The following is a 24684-nucleotide window of genomic DNA, read 5'->3' on the forward strand; positions in this document are numbered from 1 at the left end:
GCACAGAACGCGGGCACGATTGCGGCCATCTCGCCCCAAAGCACGACCACGATCGTGCCCATCTTCCCTGCACAATTGCGACCGCGATTGCAACCATCTCCAAACCCTCAAACCCAGCACGATCATGCAGGGAAGGCAGGCGTGCTTGCAGGCATGCTCGTGCAGGGAAGGCAGGCACGATCATGGCCGTCTCTCCCCCACCCCCAGCATGATTGCAGCTTCCCCGCCCCCCAAGCACGACCGCCATCACACCTGTGTTCCCTGCATGAGCACACCTGCGATTGCGCCTGCCTTCCCACTGAGTACACCTGTGCCAGCTCAGAGCTTTTGGACTCGCTCAGAGATAGTTTTCTCCGGGCGAGTTCAAAAGCTCTGAGGCAGGCTGGATAAATCAGCAAGGCAGGTCGGATCCGGCCCACGGGCCGTAGTTTGAGGATCCATGCTGTAGATTTGTAACAGTATCCTAACAGTCTACAAGAATGATTGAGAGTAAGGGACTGAGAAGACATTTAAGCATGATGAATTTTACTACAGCCTTGAGTGATGCTCAGGCTGATAGGGCAAGGGATGGCCTTTATTGGTTATTTTTGATATTAGTTTTGATACAGCAGAATACAAATATTGAATATTATTTATGGCATGTTACATCCTTCTGAAAATTATACTGGGTCAATTGTAGCTTCATCCTGCATTGTGAGGATGGTACCCAAAGTCCTTTGGTAGTAGATGCACATTCTGTACTAGAATTTGCAGATGAGTAATCCTACCAACTTGTCTTTTGTGATAAGTTTCTGGTCGAAAATGTCCCCAAATTTTAACTTCCCAACTTTTCCTTTTTTAAAATAAAAGAAAAATGCCCAAGGTGAGAAAGTCACCCTGGAGACTCCGTAGAAAAGGCAGGGCTGGGTAATTTTGTGACCCCCAAAATAGGGCCTCTCAAAGGCACAAAGCAAAGTGCAAATCATCTTAACTTCATTTTAAAGCTAGGTAACTAAGCTAAAACCTTCAACAAATAAAATGAAAATCCATTGAGGGACAGCTGTGCTATGAATTTTTTATTGTTAGTAGGCCAAACCATTCTTATGCAAAGAGAAGTCAATGGGCCTGTTATTGTTATACGGACTTTCTTGCTCTGCATCGCCTCAGGAAGAATTAAAGCATAAATCACCCTACCTGCTGATAGCCGAAATACATACCTGATTGCAATTCCTTGAGGGAAGATTCCAGCCAGAAGAAAGGCTTTTAGAATTTTGCATTTTTATAGCCTCAGGTACTTTCTCCTGGGGTTATGAAGTCACCCCAGAAGTGGCGTGTTTATTTGCTTGTATGATTTAACCCAGGAGCTGGACACTGCTACTATCCACTGGCCTAGACAAGTGTCATTTTAAAACACATCACCATCTGTAAAGCTTATGTATCACCACTTGAGCAAGTAGAGGCGAATAAAATACTCATCCCTTGATGGCACTTATAAATTGAGCTGTGGCAGGTATACACATTGGGCTATCAAACAAGAAAACCAGCAAGAGATCAGCCTGAAGAAAGTGCATTTAAATGTCGGCTTTAGGCTCACCACTTTATTCTGACCTTGAAAAAGTGATCTCCCTCTTTCTTTTCCCACCACACTCTTTCCCTGCATTTCCTATTTTCATTCATAGGACTGACTGGCAGACCCTCTTTTATTGATGTCAACCAAAATACCAAAGTCTGAAAATCAGGATAACATTTTTATTGTAACATCTACATGCTGCCTTTTTCCCTCTCACAAGGAAAACAAGATGGCTGACATGGCTCTCCTCTGCTCTATTTTATCCTCACAACGACCATGTGACACAGCTTAGGCTGAGTCACTGACTTGCACAAAACCATTTTCCTAGCTGAGTGAAGACTAGAATCCAGATCCCCCAAGGCTTAGGCTAAACTGAAGCAGATAAAACAAAACTTTAAGATTTACTTGTAATCAAGATAAAGTCCTGCAACATCTTTAAATCTAAAAACACCAAATACTGCATGGACTTGGATAAAAGATGGACCAGAAACAGTAATCCATGGGCACTCCAAAAGTTGCTGGGACATCCATTTCCATCAGTCCCAGACAATATGACCAATGGGCAGGGAAAATGGGAGCTGTAGCACAACATCTGGAAGATCACAGACCCCTCAAATATAGATTACTTTCAGCAGATGCATCCACATTAACTCACATTGGTGATGTCATCTATAACATAACATCTAAAGATTATGAAAGCTCACAAACTTTTAAAAGGGTCTTTAAAATGTGTAAGATGTTGAGCCTGTGAAGCTTGCTCTTGAGATGGCACCATTGGGCACAGACAAGATTTGCAGGGTACACAGTCTCAGAATCAAGTCCCTGATATCAACCAGATTTAGAAATAAGTTCTTAAACTTTGCTTTCACTTCTTATATCCTTGGTTCAGCACTACCCTGGAACATACTTCTGTTACTGTTTTGTTTCAAGTATTCAGATTGCTTCATATAGACTGGGGTTCCATATGTCAACTCATCATGTGTAACTATGATGGCAGGCTATTGCCACCAAACCTGGACCTCTTCCTGCAGAGAGGATTATTTGGGAGCAACCAGGCCCCATGACAATGCAAGGCTCATTCTAGGGGTTGAAGGCATTGTCATGTACCCCAAAAACCTGGCAGACAGAGTCCATCATCAGTTATGAGAAGCAACTAGGGAACCACTCAGTGAGAATGGCACAAGCTCCTTGCCGTTCTGGGCAACCTCACCTTTGCTGCTGTCAGTAACAACCCCTCCACCAATGCCCAAAGGGTACTCTTGGTTTGTCATCCTCTGGAAAAAAAAATTCAGTGCCAGCAATGTGTCCACATAACTTCATATAGAAACAGACACAGAGTCCACAGCAAGGCAGTGAGAATATATGCAAATTTCATATTTAGTTCACAACCATGAACTCTAGATACATTTCTTTGCAAAAAACTTAACGATATTAAGACCACGTGGGTATTGGGGAAAGAACCACCCATGATAAAGCTGATCATCTGTCAGGCATACCATGAAGTGTTCAGCGAACCCACACTCTGCAGTGTATTCTCAATAAATCTTACAACCCTTATAAAGGTGACAACTTTACGCTGAAGACGGGTTTAAGGCTGAAAAATAACAATTTTCCTAAGGCCACATAATACTATTAGTGTAGTTTTGTTGTACTATTGTTGGATTTGATTTGCTGTACCCCTTGGTGACTTTTGTGGAAAGGCAGTAAAGGAAGTATTACATATAATTCTGGCACAGCTGAGATTAAAAGTAGAGACTTCATACTCTCAACTGCCATACCAGTCATGTTTCCTGTTACCATAGCTACTTGAGTGTTTCATCACTCAGCTCAGATGGAAAGTCTTAAAATGCCCAAAGAGACTCAGATTTTTGGTGGGTTCCCGGCAGAAGATTGCTCCACTGTTGCTAAGCTGCAAATGAACACTTCCATGAGTCTTTGTTATCAGAACACACAAGGTTGGAGTAAGTCAGAGCTGCTTGACTGATCTTAGAAATCCCTAACTGTAAGTAAGGAGGCAGTCACTAAACTAAGTTGCTGTTCTATGAGGAAAAGTAGCTATAGATGATTATTAGTAAGTCACATTATGTCACTGATAGCCCCAGTAAATATACTTTGTCTCTGCAATTGAAAATAAAACAGTCTTTTTGAAAAAGAAGATTTTATTTGTATGCCATCTGAACATCAGATATACCTGGTGTGTGTTAGCGTGAACCATTTGTACATTTGAAATACATGGTGCCAAAACCCTCCCCCAAGACAAAAAAAAATCACCTCCCCAGAACATCTGGACTGGCTGAGACAGAGAAGGTTACAGTGCTGGGAGGATAAAAAGGAAAGGGGGAAGAAACAACATGGAAAAAAGAGGAAGACTCAGCCAGTTAAGGTATTTCATGCGAATGCAAAAAAATGGTATAGAAGAATCATTTTACAAAATAAGTGTGAGAAAGCATAGAAAAGAAATGGAAGATGAGGGTAGTGATGCAGAAGGTTACACTACTCAGATGTCAGCAACACCTTAAATATAACTTCATCATTCAATGACATAATGCCAGGGCAACAGGACCCTGTCTCTCCCGCACAAGACCACCACCCTAATGCTCCCCTGGACTTAAGTCTTAAGAGGCAAACACTTTACACCTGCTACATGGAAGCCAATGAAAAGGTGTTGAAGTGGCAAGTTCACCCCCTTCCTGCTGAAATGTCTACAATTGGTAACTAGTTTTACTGGAAGGTTACTTTAAAGCAATAGTGTTGTAGACCAAGATGCTGCACCAACACCACTCCTCAATGTGGACTAGCAGAAAATTCCACAGCCACTCTGCTTGCCTCCGGGTTGGCAACTCCAGATCAGTTGTAGCACTGGAGGAACCAGCTGCTGATCTAGTTTAGAAGTGTTCACCACACTGCAATATTCTTTGCCCCAGTGGACACCACTGACAATTGGTGTGGATATTCAGTATTTTGATAAAGCATCACATGGCAAATCCTAGATGGCACCAGAAAAATGGGAGAGGAATTTGTGTGCAATGGTGCAGCCTCAGCCTCAGCCTAGAAGGACTCAAACTTCTCATTTTGGATGTTCAAGAGGTGACAAAAAGGTTTTTAAAAAAGCCTCTGGGTGGCCCAAAAACAGCCAGCTGAAAACCTCCATTTCTAAAAAAAGTGAACATTCAGGGAACAGAAACTCAGTTGTTCTTCCAAGAACATATCTTCTGAAGTTAAAGGCAAGTACATTCTAGCCTTTAAAAAAAAACCCAGAACAGCATGCAGTACAGAATCAGGAAAATTTCACAGCCACTGTTCCAAGTGACCATGGTCATCTCCTGCCCTTTTACTATAATGGAAAAAATGTATCCAAGCAGGCTCCTCTGTTAAGGCCTCCAATTTCAACAGTGAGTGTTTAAGGTTGAAGGAGACCTATAATTTTTTTACTGACTCTAGTAGCCTAAAGGTGCTGCGAATTAGCAAACTCAGGTTATTCTGGCTTCCTGAAGTCCCACAATTCTGAACATAAGGTTAACATAGCTCCCCATTTCTAACTGACCACTTCAAAGATAGCAAAATTCCTACATGGAATGCAATATTATGGAGGGCAGTTGTGGAAACACACATTCATTTCCTTTTTTTATTGTGTGCTCACACTGAGAAGCTGCAGTCAGCCATGACTTTTCAGTGCCTTACTAAATGTGTACCAGCAAATCATGCTGCAGTATACGTAAGAAATGCCTCCTGTGTAGGAATTTTGTCAATTTATGGAGCAGCCTTGGTGCATGGACTCCTACCAGTGACAAAAAGACTAAGCCCATCCTTCTGCCACACTCAAGAAAATGGGAAGCATGTTTGTTTTTAATTGTCACATAAGCCTCTCTCTCCTTTTATTTAGGATACTGCCACGGCCACCCTGCCCCTGCCCCTTCCCACCCATCCCCAAAGAAACTTTCTTTTTTTAAACATTATTATTTCCCCATCCCAGTACAAAGTTCAGCAGGTAAAAGGTTACATGGAAACTGGAACACACAATCGTATAGACAAGATGGATCAGATGAGGAAGTGTTAAAACTTTCCAAGTGAGAAGTAGAGCAAAAGGGGTGGGGGTGGGGAACAATCCCCCCACCAGTCTTCTATCCTTTTGTCCCTCCCCCCAAAGGTTTCACGCACCAACTCTCCAAAGCATCAGCCAACTATTCCAACTCTGAAAGAAAGAAAAAAATAGAACTTTATCATTCAACTGAACCACCAACTTGGAGGGGATGCAAAACTGTTACGGCCCTCACTGTAGATTTTAAGAGCCCCTCACCTATGTCAGCTTCTTGGCTTTGTTGTATAATGAATCCACTACTTTACTCATATTCTGAATGGTCTCCAGAGCAGCTTCATATGTTTTGTCTACAGGCGGTTCATCAAAAATAATCAGGACACCTTCACCTTGGTCAAGGATCCCTGACAAAAGAGAAAAGTTTTAATTCAGCCTTCTGAGTTGCTGGCTGCTTTACGGATACCCCACTCCTTTCCAAGAAAGCCAATAATGCAGATATTTTTAAGATGGGGATTAAGATGGTCCCAAAGGTTGCAAGAGCTCATCAGGTTTAACGTAAACCACTTGTCACTGGCTCCATGTACATTAACCCTTTGTTATGATACAGATGCACAAAAGGCTAAGTAGCAAAAGACTGTGATGGGCATAAACTAATACTTTCATTCTTGGATATAAGCCTACAAAAGTAAAGGGAAGAGGACTCACCATGGAACTTCTTGTCAAGGATCATCTGAGAGAGTTTCCTTTCCACATCTGCCTGAAATTGAAGCAAGAGATGATCAGTTTCTTAGAGTTAACTATGAACCAGGTGATTTTGCCAGTCTGAATTTTATGGTTTCTAGAACAGCATGAGCAACTTCTAGATTTTTATTGCTCAGGTAAGGTATGCATACTTTCATGAGAGTAATAGGTGTTGCCATTTTTCATTAAAAAGTTGTGCTCTAGCCACCAATTTTTCATGGCTAAAGGGAAACTGGTTCCAGGACATTTTACAGTTCTGAATAGTTAATAAAGGAATATTCAGAATGGATTTTCTTCCCTGCGCAAGTATTTGTGCACATGGTAGCATCACTCGTAATGTCAATTGATGACACATTCCCAAAAGAGCAAACACTGAAGTTTAATAAAAACATTAATGCTGCTTTCATCCTTCTCTCTTAATTGTACAAAAACAGAAGTACATACGCCTCTTTAAAATACCAAGACACCTTAGTCCTAGGCCAGTTTTGTTTTTGTAAGCTTTTAACAAGAGTGGCCTCTTCATAGCTGGCCCTCTCCACAGACTGTATCAGATATATAAAACTAGTTATCTTAAGTATAACCTTAGAGAGACTGTTGCACACTGTCTCTTACCTTTGATAGCTTGATAAGGCTAGATATGTGTTCAATCTGCAAAAGAAATTTAAACAGGGTGCCAATATGGCTGGAAATAAAATACAAATGTTAACACCCCCCCACACACAGACAATTAAGGATAACCAACAGGCAGTCAGCAGCAGCTATATAAAACTACTCAGGTTCACATTTGTTAGCAGATAATTCCGCTTATTTTAATTTTAACAAAATTAAAGTAGGATTCCCATTATTCAACTGCTCCCTCCTGTACCCACTTGGCTGCATTTTCTTCATATTCTCCATAATGAAAGAGACACCATCTAGCACAAGCCAGGCAGATTAGAGTTACCAGTAAAAATATTAATACCCCAAAATACCACCCAAGATTTCCCAAACCAGTGATATTTCCCTAAAAAATTATACTTCCCACACCTTCAACAAATAACTCTTTTGGTCAGCAATAATCATCCATACCTTGTGTGTCAACTACACACAGGAAGAGATTTAAGTATAGGTCAAGTCTCTATATTTGGGGATGTGAGGATTCTTCTATTCCCTTTAATCCCAAATGTCAATGCAGAATTCAAAAGCAATTTCATAAATCCAAGGATCCATGAAACTACCAACCAGTAGCTCACCTGACATTCCAAATAAGTTTCCTGTTTACAACTCTCCCACCCTTTCTTCCCAGAAATTCCAGCCTCTAACTAACTGTATCAGAAAGCATTTTTATTGCAACCCAGAGAAGTTGCAATGGGAAGATTCTGACACAATATTTTTAACAATGGCTCGTGCCCACAATTCTGATGAGACATAAGATCGTTTGCTTAAAGTATTTTATTTGAAAATCTAAGTAGATGGCCACACTTCCTAGAGGCAGAAAGATGGGATACACAGCTCTGAAAAAGCATCTTACCTGGACTCTGGAGAAAGGTTCAATTACCCGGATTAGGTTTTGTTCCAATAAGTTATCATAGAGTTTGCCCAGATGTGTGTTGATGATGGGGTCATCCCTGAGTTCCACCTTATAATCTTTCAGAGCCTGTGAGATTTAGTTAAATCAGTAGTAAGTACAGAGGATCATGCCCCAACCTGATCGATTTTTATATATGTATATTGCTGATAGCCCACTATTTTTCCTGTGACCAACACACTCCTCCTCTCTGTTTTATTCTCACAAAAAAGGCTTGACAGAGTGAGTGGCCAGTCACTCAGTGAGATTCATGGCTGAGTGGGTGCCCTGAGCCTCCTGAATCCCACTCTAACTTCTACACCACATCGAACGTGGGCCAACAAGGCATTCAACTGCAAACTTTTCCTGTTTATTATGCAGTACTGTGCATGTTTCATTTAATATAAGATTTTCTTCAAAGAAAAGCAAAATTATGTGCATTTGTATGTATTTAAATTAAGTATCATATTCCATGCCTACTAAACTTGGCAAACCATAGGGAAAACTATGAATGTCCTGAAACTCCTATCCTTGAACACTGGAAATACTGATCACTCTCTCTATTTGCATTAAAAACAAATTCTGCTTCCACTTGTGCAGAAAAACTAGACTCTGTCCAAATCTAGGGTGCTTCTCCTGCTGGCGTATAAAGCATTTGTCTGTTAACAGATTCAAAGTGCAAGAGAAAAAGAAACCCGGACAGAACCTATGTTGTAAATTAGAGAAGGGCATACGATCTCTAGAGACTTTTGTGTAATCCTGAGAATCTGAACTTTTATATGAGAAACAAGGTTCCAGGTTCCTTGATCAGAGACATTAATGTCCTGAAAAGAAGCTATGATTAGCATATTTCAAGAGAAGAAGCAAGGAACTCTGAAAAATTGTGTTCTCTTTGGGCTGTTTCTAACACAGCCCCTGCTTCTTTCCCCAACAGTCTCCCCATCTGCAAAGTGAATCTCAATTCTGTAGGCAACCCCAAAATCAAGTAGATTAATTAGACATACAAAACAGAACCTAAACAGAAAAGGTTGCAATTACAAATATGTTTTCCAGGGATTAGGACCCATTGAATTCAGTGTGACTAACTGCAGAGAAAATGTGACAGCAATTACACTGCTCTGATGAGATCACAACCCACTTAAATTCAACCTAGTCACCAGAGTGTCAGATCTCATCACGAAGTACACAAGCATGACATAATGTAAATACACTTCCCTACCTTCTCCTAGGCATTCAAAGGTCTATTATCTCTTAAGGTCGAAATTTGATTTTTTAAATGTCTCAAATCCAAAGAAAAACAGCCCATTTCTCTATTATTCTTTCTTACCTTTTTGAAATCATCCAGTGATCGGTTCTTACTGGCCTGTGCCACACATTTTAGTGCTTCAGTCTGCAAAAGAAAAGAGAGCCGGTAATGATAATTTTCTGGACTACAGCAAACACAGGCTGTGCTTCTGACATTCACACTTGAAAAAAAATATATTTCAGTGGGCAGAAGATAAATCTGCAGATGTTTTTTGACTGGGTGGACAGAAGGTAGATTTCAAGCTGCATTAAACTTCAACCCTTTGAAGTCCCTGCCAGTAACACAAGGATTTGAAATCCAAAAAGGTAGGTTTCCTACCTATAAACTGTCATATATTGAGTGGCTATTTGTGCATTCACACATATGGGCTGTATGCACATCTGTGGAGCTAGCTACTTTGGGAAGATTCCAAAGCTGATTATTATTTGGTGGGAGTCCAGTTACTGGGCATACCCAGCGTGAGGGGAGGGGTCCCACTGAAGACTCTGCTTGAATAATATCACTGTAAGAAGTATGTTTCCTTTTCTGAAGAGGGTGAGGGAGACATCTCCAAACCTGTGTCAATATACGACACTAGCAGGGATGGTGGGTGGGCATGTGTAAATGCAAAGATGACCATTCAAAGAACGACAGTTACCAGTAGGAAACCTGCCTTTATTCTTCATGGTCTCTGTGTATAACACATTGGGGTTGGGGACTGGCAAGCTTACCTCTTGGAGAATGCTGGGGTTATTTGAGGAGAAAAAACGATAGCTCTGCCAAAGGCACAGTCTACTCTGGCTCAAACATCAAGGTGAAAATGGCAAAGGGTTGAGGGATTTGACCAGGTCATGGCTCTGCAGAAATCAGTAAGGGATATATCAGTATAAGGCTGTGAAGGTCACCAGTGCTCTGGTGGAATGAACTCCAACTGGGCCCAATAGTTGGAGGCTAGAGAGGTCATATGCTAGGAGTATGGTATGAACTATCCATTTGGAAAGTCTTTGTGGGGAGATGGGGAAGCCTTGCTGTGCATTTCTATAGGCAATGAAAAGCCTGTGAGATTGTCTGATGGGTTGTGTCCTGGATTTTTAAAAAGCTAGTGCACTGTGAACACTTAAGGAATGGGGAACTAGCTCAAAAGCGTTGGAGGAAGACTGGAAGAAAGCTAGATGGACAATAGTCTCATTGATATGGAAGGCAGAGAATACTTTTGGCAGGAAAGTGAGATCAGGACGGAACACCACCTTATCTTTGTGGAATGTGAGGTAAAGGTGACTGATGCGGAGGTTAGTTAGTTCACTGGTCTGCCAAGCTAAGGTAATAGAGACCAGTAAGGCCAGCTTCCAGGACATGAGGCAGAAGTCTTGTGGAAGCCATGGGTTCAAGTGGCTTTTTCAAGTGAAGAACAACAGAGGGGCTTCAGAATGGAGTGCGCTGTCAGACTGGTGGGACCAGATTAAGGAGGCTTTCTGATGAGAGGGTGATAGAAAACAGAATGGCCCTGAAGTGGAGTGTGGAAGGCAGAGATGACAGCTGCATAGACATGGATAGAAGATGTTCGAGGCCTTTTCTGTACAAGGCATTGAGGAATAATAGTATTGGTACAGCAGGAGCTGTACCTGGTTGCAACCTGCATTCTATCACAAAGGTAGAGAAGATTGTTCATTTAGAAATGTATGATCTATGAGAGTGGCAGGTTTCAGAGATGTGTCAAAGATGTGTCTGGAGTTTGGGAGGCATGTCAGTTAGTGTGACGGGAATGGCTGGATCCTCCATGCTGTAAGGCAGAGGATATGTACATAGGGGGTGGAGGACTGTCCCTTGCTCTCGAGATGATGTTGGGTCAGAGGGGTAGGCATGTAAGTGTGAAGGTTCCACTGGAAACGTCAAGGAGATGGGGAAACCAAGTCTGCCTGGGCCACCAAGGCATGATGAGAATAGAGTGCATGTGATCCCAACAGTTTTACATAGTAAGTTTTACTATGACTTTTGGAATAAGAGGAAATAGGGGGAGCAGATAAAAAAGCTCCTGTTCTACTGAAGGAGGAAGGCATCCCCCACTGATCCTCTACAGAAATGACTGCAAGCAGTGTTGTCCTGTGTGGCAAGCCAGTCTCTTTTGGGGAGGCCCCATCGCTCCCACGGGGATTGCATCATGATATGGTGAAATTGGGAGGGGAGAACATGACTCCAATGGCAATATTGGCTTTGTCCATCCACCACCAGAGGTCTTTCTGGATTCAAGGCAGAATTCAAAGTCTGGTCATGTGAGCTCACTTCTGATATCAAAGCAGGTTAGATCCAGAGTTGGAGCTATCGAAGTGGCTATGAGGCAGAGGACCCACTGGATTGTGGTGGCAGTAGCAGAGTCCTTCTGATTAAGACAGAGGATATTTCTGGTGAGGGTGGACAGCCTGTTGGTTGTTAGGAAAGCTCTCGTTGAGATGGAGTTGAGACGTGCCCCGATGAAATGGATAGACTATATAGGGGAAAGACAGGATTTAATCTGACTTATGCAGAGGCTAAGCTTGGTAAGCAAGTTGCATGTTAATTCAGTAGCCTGTCTCAAGGCTTCTCAAGATGGGGCGACAATGAGCCAATCATCAAGACAGGATGATACATGGATGTCATTGAGATGGAGGTGGGCACAAATGAACAGCCATATACTTTGTGAATAGATGTGACAGTATTGCTAGGCCAAAGGGAAGGATGGTGAATTCAAAAAGTTTCTCTCCAACTTGAAAGTGGAGGAAATACCTGTAGGACTCCTCAGTTGAAATATGGAAGCAAGCATTTTTAAGGTCCACTGAGGGGAACAGAACCTTTTTTGCATAGCAATGGTAGGATAGATTGGAGCGAGACTATCTGAAAGAGCAAGGACTTGATGTATTGACTGACCACCCTGAGACTGAGGGGGCCAAAAGCCTCCATCCTTCTTTGGAACTGTAAAGTATCTGGAGTTTCTACCTAAGGAGTTTGAGGGTGTGCCCATCCTACGGCTCCCTTTTAGAACAGAGAGGAGATCTCTTTGCGAATGGCCTCAGAAGGAGTGGTCCTCTTTATGGCACCAGGGGAAGGAACTCAATTTGGTATTCACGGAGAAAGATGGAAAGCACCAACAAATCTGAGTTGATGTCAGCACAATTGTGCAGAAATGGCTGAAACAGGGAGGAGACAACAGGCTGGTAAAGGAGTCACAGTTGTCTAAGAGTCTTCTTGGCATCTGTGGACTTGGTGCATGTATGTCATAGCATCAGTATGCCTGGTTTGGGAGGCCTAGCAGTAGTGGTAGTGTGTGGGCAAGGCTGGTAGGAACAGGAAGTTCACTGTGGGGGTCTGACTCAGTCCCATGTACTAAGCAGTATTCCTGTCCTTTTGTACAGAGACCACACAGTCATCCATTGCTTCATGAAATAGGCTGGCACCGTTGAAAGGCAAGTCCTCAGTCTTGGCTTTTGCTTCCAGAGAGAGGCTGGAGGATTGAAGTCAGGTGAAACGACAGAGACCTACTGCTCCTGTCAAGGTCCTGGCACTGCACTTTGCATGATGTCTGGCAATAATGGATTTCTTATCTAGCCAGGCGAGTGGTCTCATTCTTGATCTCATTGGCTAGGTCTTGGGAGTCTTAAGGGAGGGATGAGCACAGTCCCGCGGCATGAAATGGTATCTGACCGTATTGGCCTGACAGTTCACCATTTAATGAAAAGTGCAGCAGATGGATAGAAGCAGCAGCCGACTGTGTCAAGGTGCCAACCCTCATTGTCTGATGGGGTGGAATGTTCTCTCCTGGATGGGCTCCATAATAATAGAGTTGGGCTGTGGGTACTTCAACAGAAACTTCAGGTCCTTCTCCCATACTTGGTACGTGTTTTCAAGCTGTCAGGATGGCGGCATTACTGATGCCAGCAGTTTCCACTCACTATTTCCATGATGTACCTCATCAAACACAGCTGGCTAGAGGGCTATGGTGACAGGACCAGTGGTTTCTGTATAGACTACCACAAAGACAGAGTCTTTTGCTCTGCAGGTTCTTGTCAGGGGTTGAGCCCTCAACTGTGTGCCATATGAGGAGTTGGTCAGAAAATTGTCCAATGTCCTCAGTGGTGTGTGAAAGATCACACGAGGGTCTGGGTGGGTTGCTGCCACATTCCACCCAACTGCAGCTGGTAAAAGCAGGGAAAAAGTGGGAAAAATGCAATAATTGGCGGGGGGGGGGGCTTGGTACAGAAGAGGAAAACACCATGCAGAAAAAGCTGAAAGGTGATATAAAGTCTAAGAAGAATCAAAGAGGCAACAATGAGAGGTAAGTAGCAGAGGAAGAACTTCCCGATGCACACACAATGGTGATTAAAGAACTGAGATCTTGGTGGGACCCTCTCCCCTCACACTGGCCATGTCCAGAGGCTGGTCTCCCACCGAATTTATCAGCTTTGGAATCTTCCCGAATTAGATCCATGCATGTGTCCAGAGCCCATATGCACGATGCACAGAGACCACAAAGAATAACATGTGAAAATCTACTTTCTGCCCACTGCTGCTTTAGGGGGGTCAGGAAGGAATTCAGAAAAATGCCTCAACAAGAATATTAAAAGTCTGTTTAATTCTGTGAGCAATCACTTAACCAAAACAGCTGTTAAATTACAGAAAGAAACAAACTAAGGCAAATAGGTCATAAAGACAAAAGTATTCCAACTTGGAAGAATAGAGAACCATCAAGCTGTAATTATGGGCCATATGAAGGTTCCAAATGGAAAAACGAACACCGGTAGCTAGAATGTCAAGATTTTCCAAGGATCAGAAAGATAGCTCAACATTTCTATACCTGTCTGCCTGCATACCGCAGGGCAAGCTTCCCACTCACCAATGCCTGCACGTCCTCAGGCCTGGAAAGACAGAATACAAGAAAGATTTGATTTTCTGTATCTCTGAACACAGGCCACCAGTACAAAATACTACACAATCCTTGCTTTCTGCAAAGCTCCATATTCCCTGCATTCCACAGAAATACCAACTCACATATATGCTGGAGACATCCAAAAGAATGAAACAAAGTCCTGAATGAACACTACTTGAAGCTCCCTTGTGGATCTGGCAGATGCATTAATAGAGATCATCTGTAAACAATCACTGCAGAACCAAGTACCATAAAAAGAAAACCCACAACCCAGAATGGCATTCATGCTGATGCCTCAACATTCAGGACAGGATGACATTTGTATATGCTACTGAATAGTAAGACTATCACTTCTCTGTTGTTTTTTGCAGTTAGGAGCAAGTGAAAAGTCTTGCTCTCCCTCGAACAGCATCTCTGCCTCCTCTGAGACCCAAATACTACTTGGAGGTAGCTAGTAGGGTTTCACTCATTTAGAAAATGAAAAGTTCAGAATCCAGAGGCTTTTTCACACTTCAAGGGATTTCCTTTCTTTCACATAGCTAGTGCGCACAGATTCAGAGGAGAGTTTAAGAGAAGCACAGGAGGCAAAGGGGTGGGGTGGACAATGGATTGTTGCAATATAATCAACATTTTTTGATATAATTAGCTACATACGAGTTCAACATGATCTTGCACAGCAGCATATATTTTAATGCCGTGATGGCTTTGGGGCTGTCGATGGAATCATAACCCTCAAATGCCTCATAAAAATAAGAATATGCAGTCTTCCAGTCCTTTTCTTCAGCTGCATGAATGATGCCTATTAAAAGGGAAAGTAAACATAAAGAAGAAGCTCAAGTTAGACCACCACAGATTAACCTGTAAGACAGCAGATGGGAAAAACATGACTGAAAAGTTTGATTCACCAGTTCACACAGGGTGATAGTCTTGAAGTGTCACCTCCCCACTTCACTTCTTTTTTGGTAAAGACAACCCATTTAATAAAATTACTGAATTAGCTCAGCCAGTTCCATAAAACCCTCATTCTGCACAAAAGCAAGCTAATATACATTGGCTTACTTATGCACAATTTTACCCAAATAGTCAAGGTTTCTCCTGAATATGACCATGTGAACCAGAACGTCAGATTGAGGGAGGGAGGGAGGGAGGGGAGATGGGGACACACACACCACTCAGGTGAAAAAAAAAGCATTGCTTAACAGATTTGATCACTTTGGTGTTTCTAAATTCTTAGTACTTTTGCTTAAATGTTCTATAAACCTATCAATTCTCTTTTGCCACTCTTCTGAGCTTTGGTGAGGTCTGATGTCATCTTGTGCAATGTGCATCAAAGAACAATTAATCAAGAACTCAGTATTTTGTTTTACTACATTTCTTCATACCTATACTTCAGTATTTTATCAGAGTTGGAATCCAAGCTGCAAGAGACGAAGAAATCACCTAGCTCGCCCAACTCAAGACAGGCACTTACAACATTCCTGATAACTACCTATTCAAGCCCTTTTCAAATAACTACAGATAGCTAGATTCTTTGTAGACAGATTGTTCCAAAGCAGCAAACCCCTTACATAAATTTGTCATGTTCTTCTGTGGCTTGTAACTTATCCTATAAGACAGGATAAACCCATTTTCTGTAACTTTGGGTCCCCAGATGTGTTAGATCTCACATTCTGATACTCCAGGCATTCCTGATCATTGGTTATGCTGGCTGGGAGTGACGGAAGTTGCAATCCATCAACATCTGGGGACACAAGGGTGGAAAAGAATGTTTCATGATCAAGCAAGTGCAGAAGCACGGTGACGTACACACTACTGCAATGTTTGTCATAAGAGGAACTCATCGAAGAGCAATAAGGCCACATACAGAAAGCATATATGGCACACATACTACCTGGGTCACTTACCTGATTGCATATCCAGCGCTGCCTGCAACTTAGGTGGGCAATAGATTGCATTGGCTGTAGTTCTGGCAGAGGTTAATGCTGCTCTTGCTTTTGGCAGGTTGCTCAAGGCATGGTAGGTCTTGCTCTCCAGCAGCTGCACTTCCACTAACAAAGCTTTATCATCCATTTTCTTCAACTCCCGCAAAAGCTGTGAGCCTGACAAAAGTGACAGAATTGAGAAATCCTCTTTTACCCAATGTAAAAGCCTTTCTTTGGATTCTCAAATACTCCTGATCTTGACCCTTCAATGGAATATATACAATCAAAGTGCAGGTTTTGATGTGACACACTAGAATCAAACAAGAGCTGTGAAGATCACTGGGCAAATAAACATTATGTGATAGAACAAGAGGCTTCAGAACTTGCCTAAACAACAAAGAGGACGAGTAGGCACGCACAAAGCCAATATGTTTGGTATGAATACAAATCTGTATCTTCTTTTTCAGTACTAATGTGACACACAAAATTAGGTCATGGATGGAGAAGAACTTGCCTGGTGAATAAACTCCTGTAGAATTAATTCCTATACTGTGAATAGCAAAAGCTAAACTTAAAATAATAAAAGACTACATGACTGAAAATCTTTTAAGTTCAAAAGAGAATGAAACCAAATTAAAAACCAATGTATGAGCAAGCAGCAGAGCAAAGATCTAAAATGCACTAACAGTTTTTAAATGCACTGATGAATTTTTAAAACTGAAGGACTACAAAATCCTTAATAAAAATTTCACCTAGTTCAAAAAGACCATATTGTAATGTGACTTCACCTGGCTGAAAAACCCCACAATGTAGGCACCAGGTACAGTAGGGCATTCTACAACTATAACGCCACAACTGAAAAGGCCTACTCCTACATGCCTCATATCATTTAGAGAGGGCACAAAAAATAGAGCTTCTGGGTATAATTTTAGGGTCTGGACAGGTACGTTTGTAAAGAGATTTTCCTTCAGGTAACCTGGCAGCAAACCATTTAGGTTTTCCATGTTAAAAGGAATACTTTGAATTGGACCCAGAAATAGACTGGTAGACAGCACTGGTCATAATATGATTAAACTGGGCAGTCCTTGTTAACAATCTTTTTCCCTTACTTTGAACCAGCTGACCTTTCTGGACCATCTTCAAAGGCAGCACGGCAAGATAATGTATTCCGGATAAGGTATTGCCAGACTGTTAACTGTACCTGGCTATCTCTGTCCAGACTGGTTGTGGTTCATAAATCATCCTGAGCTGATAAAAGTGCTGTGTGCCACCAAGACCATGTGTATCTCCATGCTGGAGCAAAGAGCACACATCAAGCTTTGAACCTGAACCGTTAAGGGGAGTGCAACACCCTCTGGGACAGTTGAACATTACTAATCTGGGCAGAAGAAGCACCCACTAGCAGTATCTCCACTTTGTCTGGACTGAATCTGTTTATGGATCCTCATCCAATCTATCACCATACTGATTCAGAGCATGCACAATTCCACATCTGGAACTGATGAAGGGGAAATAGAGTGGGGTGTCATTTGCATACTGGTGACATCACAGTCCATATTTCTGGATATCTTTCCCCAGCGGCTTCATGTCAATTTTGGACAGCATGGCATATAAAACAACTCTGTGAAAACTCACAGCATAACTGCCAAGGGACAAAATGATAATCTCCCAGCATTACCTTCTGGAATTGGCCATCTAATGCAATTCCTCTAACACCCAGTGAAGGCAATTTCTACTGAACCCTGAACTCCAACCAAATGAATCAATGCAAGAATGTCTCTGTTATCTACCAATGACCTGTTTGAGTACCTTAACCCAGGAAGGGGATGTTGGCAACTTAAAGTATCAATCAGTAGATAAACTGTGTATTCTCCCAAGTAGTAATATACAACTTCCTGGATCCAGCAAGGTTTCCCCTCATGTAATAAACCATGAAAGGCAAAGACATAGGTGTTTAACTGGACTTGCAATAAATCTAGACTAGTCAGAGTTTCGGATTCCTCTACAACAAGAACTCCATGTGGTGTGCAATTCATGACAGATACAAGCAATTTTATCTTCAGAGTATCAACTTTAGTTCAATTGTGTTTGCTTGAACTCAGCCCAATTCTTCCTCCATTTGCATTCTAGTCCTCTTTGCTGTTGCTTCATTGCCTGCAGCTCAGAATGTAGGGAAGGGGTCACCATGGCAAAGACCATGCCTAGAGGTGCTGGTGGGAATAACTTTGCAGACCAGGAAGGCAAGATATGTCTATAATTCTGATAGTTCTGTAAATTTGCTTGGAAGCTTTACTATATAAAATTAATAACTTTTCCAACCTGTGTGACCTATTTGCTCATCAATATAGAAGCCAAATTCTTATGTAACAGCTGGTGGTTAACTTACCTAACTGCAGTGCTTCTTGATACCTTTTAGTGTCAAAGTACAAAGAAACCAGCCTTGCCTAGAAGGAAAGGTAAACAATACATTTCAGTGAAACTACTCTATGAACACTAGATATTTACAGAGATGCTGCGAGCATGGAACATAAAACAGGTCCTTGGTGGGAAAGATTACAGTTTAAGGCAGATAGGACAAAGCAGAAAAAAGGAAGTAGACAGAATGCATCGTGGTTTAGGAGGCACTCTACACTACAAATAGTGAGTTTGATGGGGAAGCTCTTTCCGAATCAGGGAGAGGCGCTCGGATAAAAAAAAACTGAATTGAAAACATAAAGGAAACAACTGCAAATCATCTTGCAGGGAATCAAGAAGCAAAAAGTAAAAATTAACAAGATGCTTAGGCCACACACTTCACTGTTAACTTGCCTGAACTATCTCCCATTCCTTACTTCCACACATGACATCAGTTCAAACCAGGTAAAACCATCACTTTTCTAATCAATACACACAAACAGGAAGGAAGAGACCAATGTTGTAAAAACTTGTCTGGTCTTTGCCATTCTTCTAATATATACTCACTAGTGACTGATCCACAACTGAATAGAAGTTTTAAAAAGTAACACAGGTTTGCAACACAACTATGGGAGAAGCTGGCAGAGATGCAAGGCTTCATGAAATCTGAGCAGTCAATAGTGAAGTATCTCACACAAAACCACCATCTGAGAAATTTGGAAACATGTCAGCAATAATCTGGTCATGCAATGCAGGCAAACATAAAAAGATAGGCATTTGAATATAGAGCACTAGCTGATAAGACATGTTTCCAGATCCATCGAACATGTGAGATACTAGTGTGCACAGCTTAACTAAATAAAGTTACTTGGATACATATCACACCTTACCTCCAGAGCTTGGCGCAGGAATGTCCTCTTCTCTGATTTGGCCCATTCAATGCATTCGAGACATAGGTCAACCTAAAAGAAGAACCCAAATTCAATCTTTCAATCTGATGATAATATTCCACAGAACATCTGACTACCTCCCATTGGATATGACCAGCTAGAAAAGAACACTCAAGAAGTAGCCATGGACACTTTGTTTTGTAAGTGGCAGGAATTTCATTTGTCCCACCTCTTGTCCTGTTGCTGCCTCCATGTCTAAGAACAGATCTAGAAGGGATCGAACGAGACGGGCTGCCTTTGCCTTGCTGATGGAGTTCAAGAAAGGACGCACATATTTCAGAAGTCCTCCAAGCTCTGCATTAAAAACAAAATAGTCAAGTACCAGCATAACTCAGGAATTTGTACCAGAATGCACTACAGAAGCCGATGCTCACATTCCAGAGATGGTGCTATATACTCTATCAGCTCATTATCTTAAAAAGCAGAGGCACATACTAATTCTAGTACCCATTCTAATTTCAAAGTGTTCTTTTACATCATTTGTAGTTGGCACATGCTCCCTTGTGACATTTATTTCAATATTGTTTTCTATTTTCTTCAAGCAGTTATTTTAATATTTTCTTAATGCCATAACATCAGCAATCCCTACAAGAGGAAAATAATGCAAAGTGCTACAAACAACCACTCACCTGGTAGCCCACAGTCAATAAGAAAGTTTGCAGGCAGATAAGGTTTTATAAAGTGGAAGAAAACCATTTTTGTGTGTCATTTTCATTCTATGTGATCCAAATTACCATTGTGTATGTGAAGAGAGAAGGGCTAGATTTTTTTGTAGTGCAGAAACTTTCTTTGATTTGGAAGTATGTTAAGAACCCATTAAAGTTAAGTAATACCACTGCTTGATGGGCCTTCTTGGAGTACATATTCTCCAGCATTAATGCCACCATGAGAAAAATCATGCCCCAAACAATTATTGCTTTTAGACTTATGTATGTAGGATTTGGAGAAGTATCTCAACTCCTCAAATCACAACAAGAGGTGCTTGTGAAGTGTTCACTAAGCACTCACCTAGATATGTTAATGACATGGCTGTCCTTTACTTGCTTATTTTTCTTGACTAAATAGCACCAGGGGTGAGAGGAAATCCAGATTGGTACAATATGGGGCAAAGTGTTAAGTACCACAAGACCAATTACCATCTGACAGAACATTTTTGTGGTTCCTTGACTAAGCATCTAAACTGCAACATTGTTATATTCAGTTACAGTGTTGTTCTCATTCTGACTTAAATCCCCACTTCAGACATCTGCACATTTACCTCTGCTTTGTCTGATGACTAGGACGGTATAGCCAAATTTACTCAAATGTACAATGCTGGGCTCATCTTATCACCTAGAACAGGACGTACTACAAAGCCAAAGAAAGCCTCTTTCATATAAACACAGGATTAACATGGTAAACTTCCAACATCAGACCATCTATCCTAGATTCTCAAACTTTAAGGGACTGCAAGGTATGGAAGGAATCCAGAGCACCTTGTGCCAATAGCAAATATTTCCAACTCAGTCAACCAGACTAGTAGTTCCATTTCTTTTTCAACTGCTTGTGTTTGCTATGTACAAAACTGATGTGTGAGTGATCAGCACTGGATGGCCAGTGTTGAACTGGGGGCATCAGGTGGAAAGAAACAGAAAAGGAGTTAAACAAGATGACTTTTCAGTTAAAACCAACTTTATTTTTTTGGTGGGGGGAGTAATATCCTGTGCTGAAAACCATCATTATGGCAAAATACTACATTTTTGATGTTTGATTTCAGGAAAAAAAACTGCTGAAGATGCAGTCTCATTAAATTATTTAAACAAGACATTTACCTTCTGCCTGTCCTGTCTTGGCCAAAAGACTCCCCAGTTCCAGGATACTTTGCTCTTTGACTTGCACTGCTTCTTCATCATTCTCCTGAACATCACGTTTCACTAGAAGAACAAATGTTTTGACCAAAGACATGCCTTTATCAAATCAAGGACTATTTCTGTTAACCCCCATTTCACCATTCTAAAATTAAACTTACTGCTGGCCCACAAGAAACAACTGCCTGACAGATTATAATCCACAGGTATTTGACATGAAGCAGAAAAATACAGTGCTATGAGACAGCTCAGGAAAAAGAATATTACATTTATTAGGTATCTGATCTCATTCAGCCTACTTGGCATGATGTGATCACAGCAGCAGCACAGATAGCCACAACTGTAAAATAAAATTTCTTTTGCTCTCTAGCATGACACCAGATACAATAAATAAGTCACTGCATTCAAAGCTTCCTAGCCCCAGGGAGAGTAGAAATGCCACTAATTTTAGTGTTATTGCATGAAAGACCAGGCACTAAATCCACTGGTATTCAGAGAAGCCATCAAGTCTGCTTTTTAGGACTCTCTTATTACCTGTACTGTGTAGCAAGCAATGTTTATGACACTAAGAAAACAGAAACTATGAACTGTATTTCAAGCATGAAGGATTGGCTTCAGTAACTCTGACAGCTGATTTCACACTATTATCAAGCAACAACCGACATCCTTATTGCAAACTCCCATTTTGTTTACATGTTCAAAAGGTGGACATTGATTTTTCTCATTACATCTCCCGTTTTTCCTGCGACAAGTGATAATGGAAGCCATAGCGAAATTATCACCTGCATCTGATAGCATGGAAACACAGGGCTAGGGAGAAATACAGAGATGTCCAAGTTACCTGAAGCAGTTCTACTAGGACTATATTGTTCTAGGCATAAAGAGGAGTTCTCCAAAGTAGGAATAGTAGGCCACAACAACAACTTTCTCTTTCCAAAATATTAGGCATATCTCAGAATTTGACAGTAACAATCAAACACACCTAAGAGGTACAGTTCCCGGAGATGGGCATCTTTAAAAAAAAAAAAAAACACCAAGTGCCTTGTCCCTAACAGTAGAAAATGAAAAGGTATAGAAAACCTTGTGAATTGGATAGAGGCTATAACAAATTGTAATTTATCAGGTACTTATTTTCTCTAGTTTATACCAAGCTCACATAAACTAATATCCTCTAAAACAAGAGGTGTTTTCAGGCTAATGCTGTCTGAGGAAAGAGATGTCTGAAGGCTGTGTTTTATTTATCATTACCTAAAGAAGTGTGGTTCATGTCTGGAAGAGAAGCAAGAGCACATTTTAAAGTGGTTGGAGGAGTCAGAGAAGGCCTCACAAGGGATAAGTCAGGAGCTGCTCACATTCTCTAGCAATCCAACATAACCCCCCCCCCCCCAATAGTTGAGGCTTCGGAATATTCAAACTTCTTGAATCACAGCCATTCCTACTTCTTTCCCAATACCATTCCTAAATATAAACCTAAATGAGGACATCCTCAAATTCTTTGCCAGCAACTTAGTTTATCTGTTATTCCCTGATCAGGAAACATGCTTCCTTGGTATGTGTTTGAACATAGAAAATCAACTTCTTTACTCAAATAATATATTATATAAGAATGACATAAGAAAATCCCTGCAGGATCAGACTAATAGCCCATCTAGTCCAGCACTGTACTTTCCACACCAGCCAAGCAGGTACCTCTAAGCAGCATTATAATCAAGACATGATAGAAGTAGCACTTTACTGATGTTACTCTCAGCAGCTGGCATTTAGCAAAGCAATATTTCTAAACTTGAAGTTCACACAAAGCTAGCAGGACTACTAGCCATAGATTTGTTGAATCCCCTTTTAAAGCCATCACCACATCTTGGGTACATTTCATATCTAATTGATGTGGGAAGGAGGTGGACAAGCACAAATTCACAGATACCACCCCTTGCTAACTTTCATAGCAAACATCAAGCAGCAATCCTCTCACAAGCAGGGAGATGTCAGGCACCTTCCACAGGTGGTTTGTCCACAACTCTGCAGCAGTATGGCCCATGCTGTTTTTCCATTTACATCCACATCCATTCTATCACCACCTCATCACTCCAATTTCTCAAAGGAGACATCACTTAGATTTGCTCCCTATGCTTCCAACTCCCATTCCACTTCAAATAAGCATCATAGTCCCCCTGAAAACTAACTCTTCATCATTCATGCTTTCTCTTTCCACAAAGTGACAGCACCTATTAGGGAAACTGCTGACTAGCTACACTCATTCTTGCGACTAGCAGAGTTGTGATAGTCAAAAATCAGCCAAGAATAGCTTTTTGTGACACATGGATAAGCATCACATACTAAGCTGCTAAAGTGGTGTTCCAGCAACTCTACAAGCTTACAAACAATACAAGCCTACCTTAACAGAAAAGTAGACTAGGTAGAAAATGAACAATTTGCCCCACCAGTAGCATACATGGAGAAAAACTGTTCTAAATCCCCCTACACAACAGTCCATTAGTTTATCTTTAGTGTCAGTCTCTTCTCAAATTTCAGTCCTGTTCCTACTTTTTCACCCAAGACAAGTCAAGTGGGTGAGCGCATTGGTCCTGGTGTGGGAACTGTAATGTAACTAACACTGATGAAAATTGGGGAGCTCTACCAGTAATCAAGGAAAACTTAGGATAATTAATTTTCTTGCCTACCATGCCAGAGAACAGGCCAGGAAAAAAAAGTGGGACAGAGGAAAAAAATAAACATCTTACTAGTTTCTTTCAAGTAAGTCTTTCCCACTCAGCTTCGACTTCTCACCTCCTCCGTGGCACGGCAGAGCAAAAAATGAGCTTGCGGTACCAGAGTAACTTAGCTCAGTCCCCAACGGCTTATCGGTATCTCGCACAACAGACCTGTCTTCCCCACTTCAAAGAAGCGACGAGAGCCCCCTCAGACCGTCCCATCAAACCTCACTCCCAAATTCTCTACCCCGCTGGCTCCCACTTTCCTTCCGAGTTGCTCACGGTGAGTCAGCAGCGTCTCTAGCCCGACCCGACCCAAGCAGCCCAGGCCCTTCTCCAATCCCCTTCCACTTTCCGCAGCCTGGCTCGCTTTCTGCCCGCCTGCCTTCTGCCCTTCAGCGGGTCCACCTCACCTATGGAGTGCAAGATGCCGATGGAGGCCTCCCGGTCGGTACTCAGCAAAGACTGGGCACGCTGGAACTCCAAGCCCGCCGCTGCCGCCATCTTAAAAAAGCCAAACTCGCTCACTCACGCCGGCCGGAACCCCAGGGCCTCGCTTCCCCCGGAAGTCGTCTGTCCTGCTTCCGGCTCTCCTCGTCCGCTTCGTCAAGTTTCTAAGCGAGAGAGTTCCATCTCTATGGTCGGGCGGCTGTCCATGTATACTGTTGTTTCATTTTTCAGAGATATTTAGACTTTTTATACGCACTACAGGAACAATGTGGTTCGATTGTTGTTGCTAGGAGACCGGAGAAGTCGATCTCTTCCAGATACGGTGGGTGCCTACATGTCGCAAAAAAGAGTAAATGCAT

At 41.8% G+C, this 24684-nt stretch overlaps 1 protein-coding gene across 2 annotated transcripts; it reads right to left on the reverse strand.

Moving 5' to 3' along the window:
• Positions 1-3690: 3690 nt before the first annotated feature.
• Positions 3691-24409, reverse strand: PSMD11 (proteasome 26S subunit, non-ATPase 11). 2 transcript variants are annotated; one of them, XM_044447071.1, is made up of 14 exons: positions 24289-24409; positions 21132-21233; positions 19490-19614; positions 19261-19332; positions 18363-18420; positions 15959-16153; positions 14709-14853; positions 13983-14043; positions 9200-9262; positions 7837-7962; positions 6939-6974; positions 6291-6342; positions 5847-5989; positions 3691-5741 (listed from the first exon to the last, which is right to left on the reverse strand). In XM_044447071.1, the coding sequence occupies exons 1-13, from the start codon at positions 24377-24379 to the stop codon at positions 5847-5849; spliced, it is 1269 nt and encodes a 422-aa protein (XP_044303006.1). In that variant the 5' UTR covers positions 24380-24409; the 3' UTR covers positions 3691-5741. The 2 variants fall into 2 exon arrangements, with proteins under 2 accessions (XP_044303006.1, XP_044303008.1); XM_044447073.1 differs by lacking the exons at positions 3691-5741; positions 5847-5989; positions 6291-6342 and having other exon boundaries at positions 6956-7008.
• Between the last annotated feature and the right edge of the window lie 275 nt (positions 24410-24684).

Source organism: Varanus komodoensis, unplaced genomic scaffold, assembly GCF_004798865.1.
Source record: "Varanus komodoensis strain SLA01 unplaced genomic scaffold, ASM479886v1 scaffold50, whole genome shotgun sequence".
Lineage (NCBI taxonomy): Eukaryota > Metazoa > Chordata > Lepidosauria > Squamata > Varanidae > Varanus > Varanus komodoensis.

Excerpts from the sequence above, each read along its gene's own strand:
- PSMD11 (XM_044447071.1), bottom strand. The coding sequence starts at position 24,379 with ATGGCGGCAGCGGCGGGCTTGGAGTTCCAGCGTGCCCAGTCTTTGCTG. Across the intron at positions 7,963-9,199 it reads CACTGGATGATTTCAAAAAG|GCTCTGAAAGATTATAAGGT; the intron begins GTAAGAAAGAAT and ends TAAATCTCACAG. Across the intron at positions 6,975-7,836 it reads AACCTTTCTCCAGAGTCCAG|ATTGAACACATATCTAGCCT; the intron begins GTAAGATGCTTT and ends TTTCTTTTGCAG.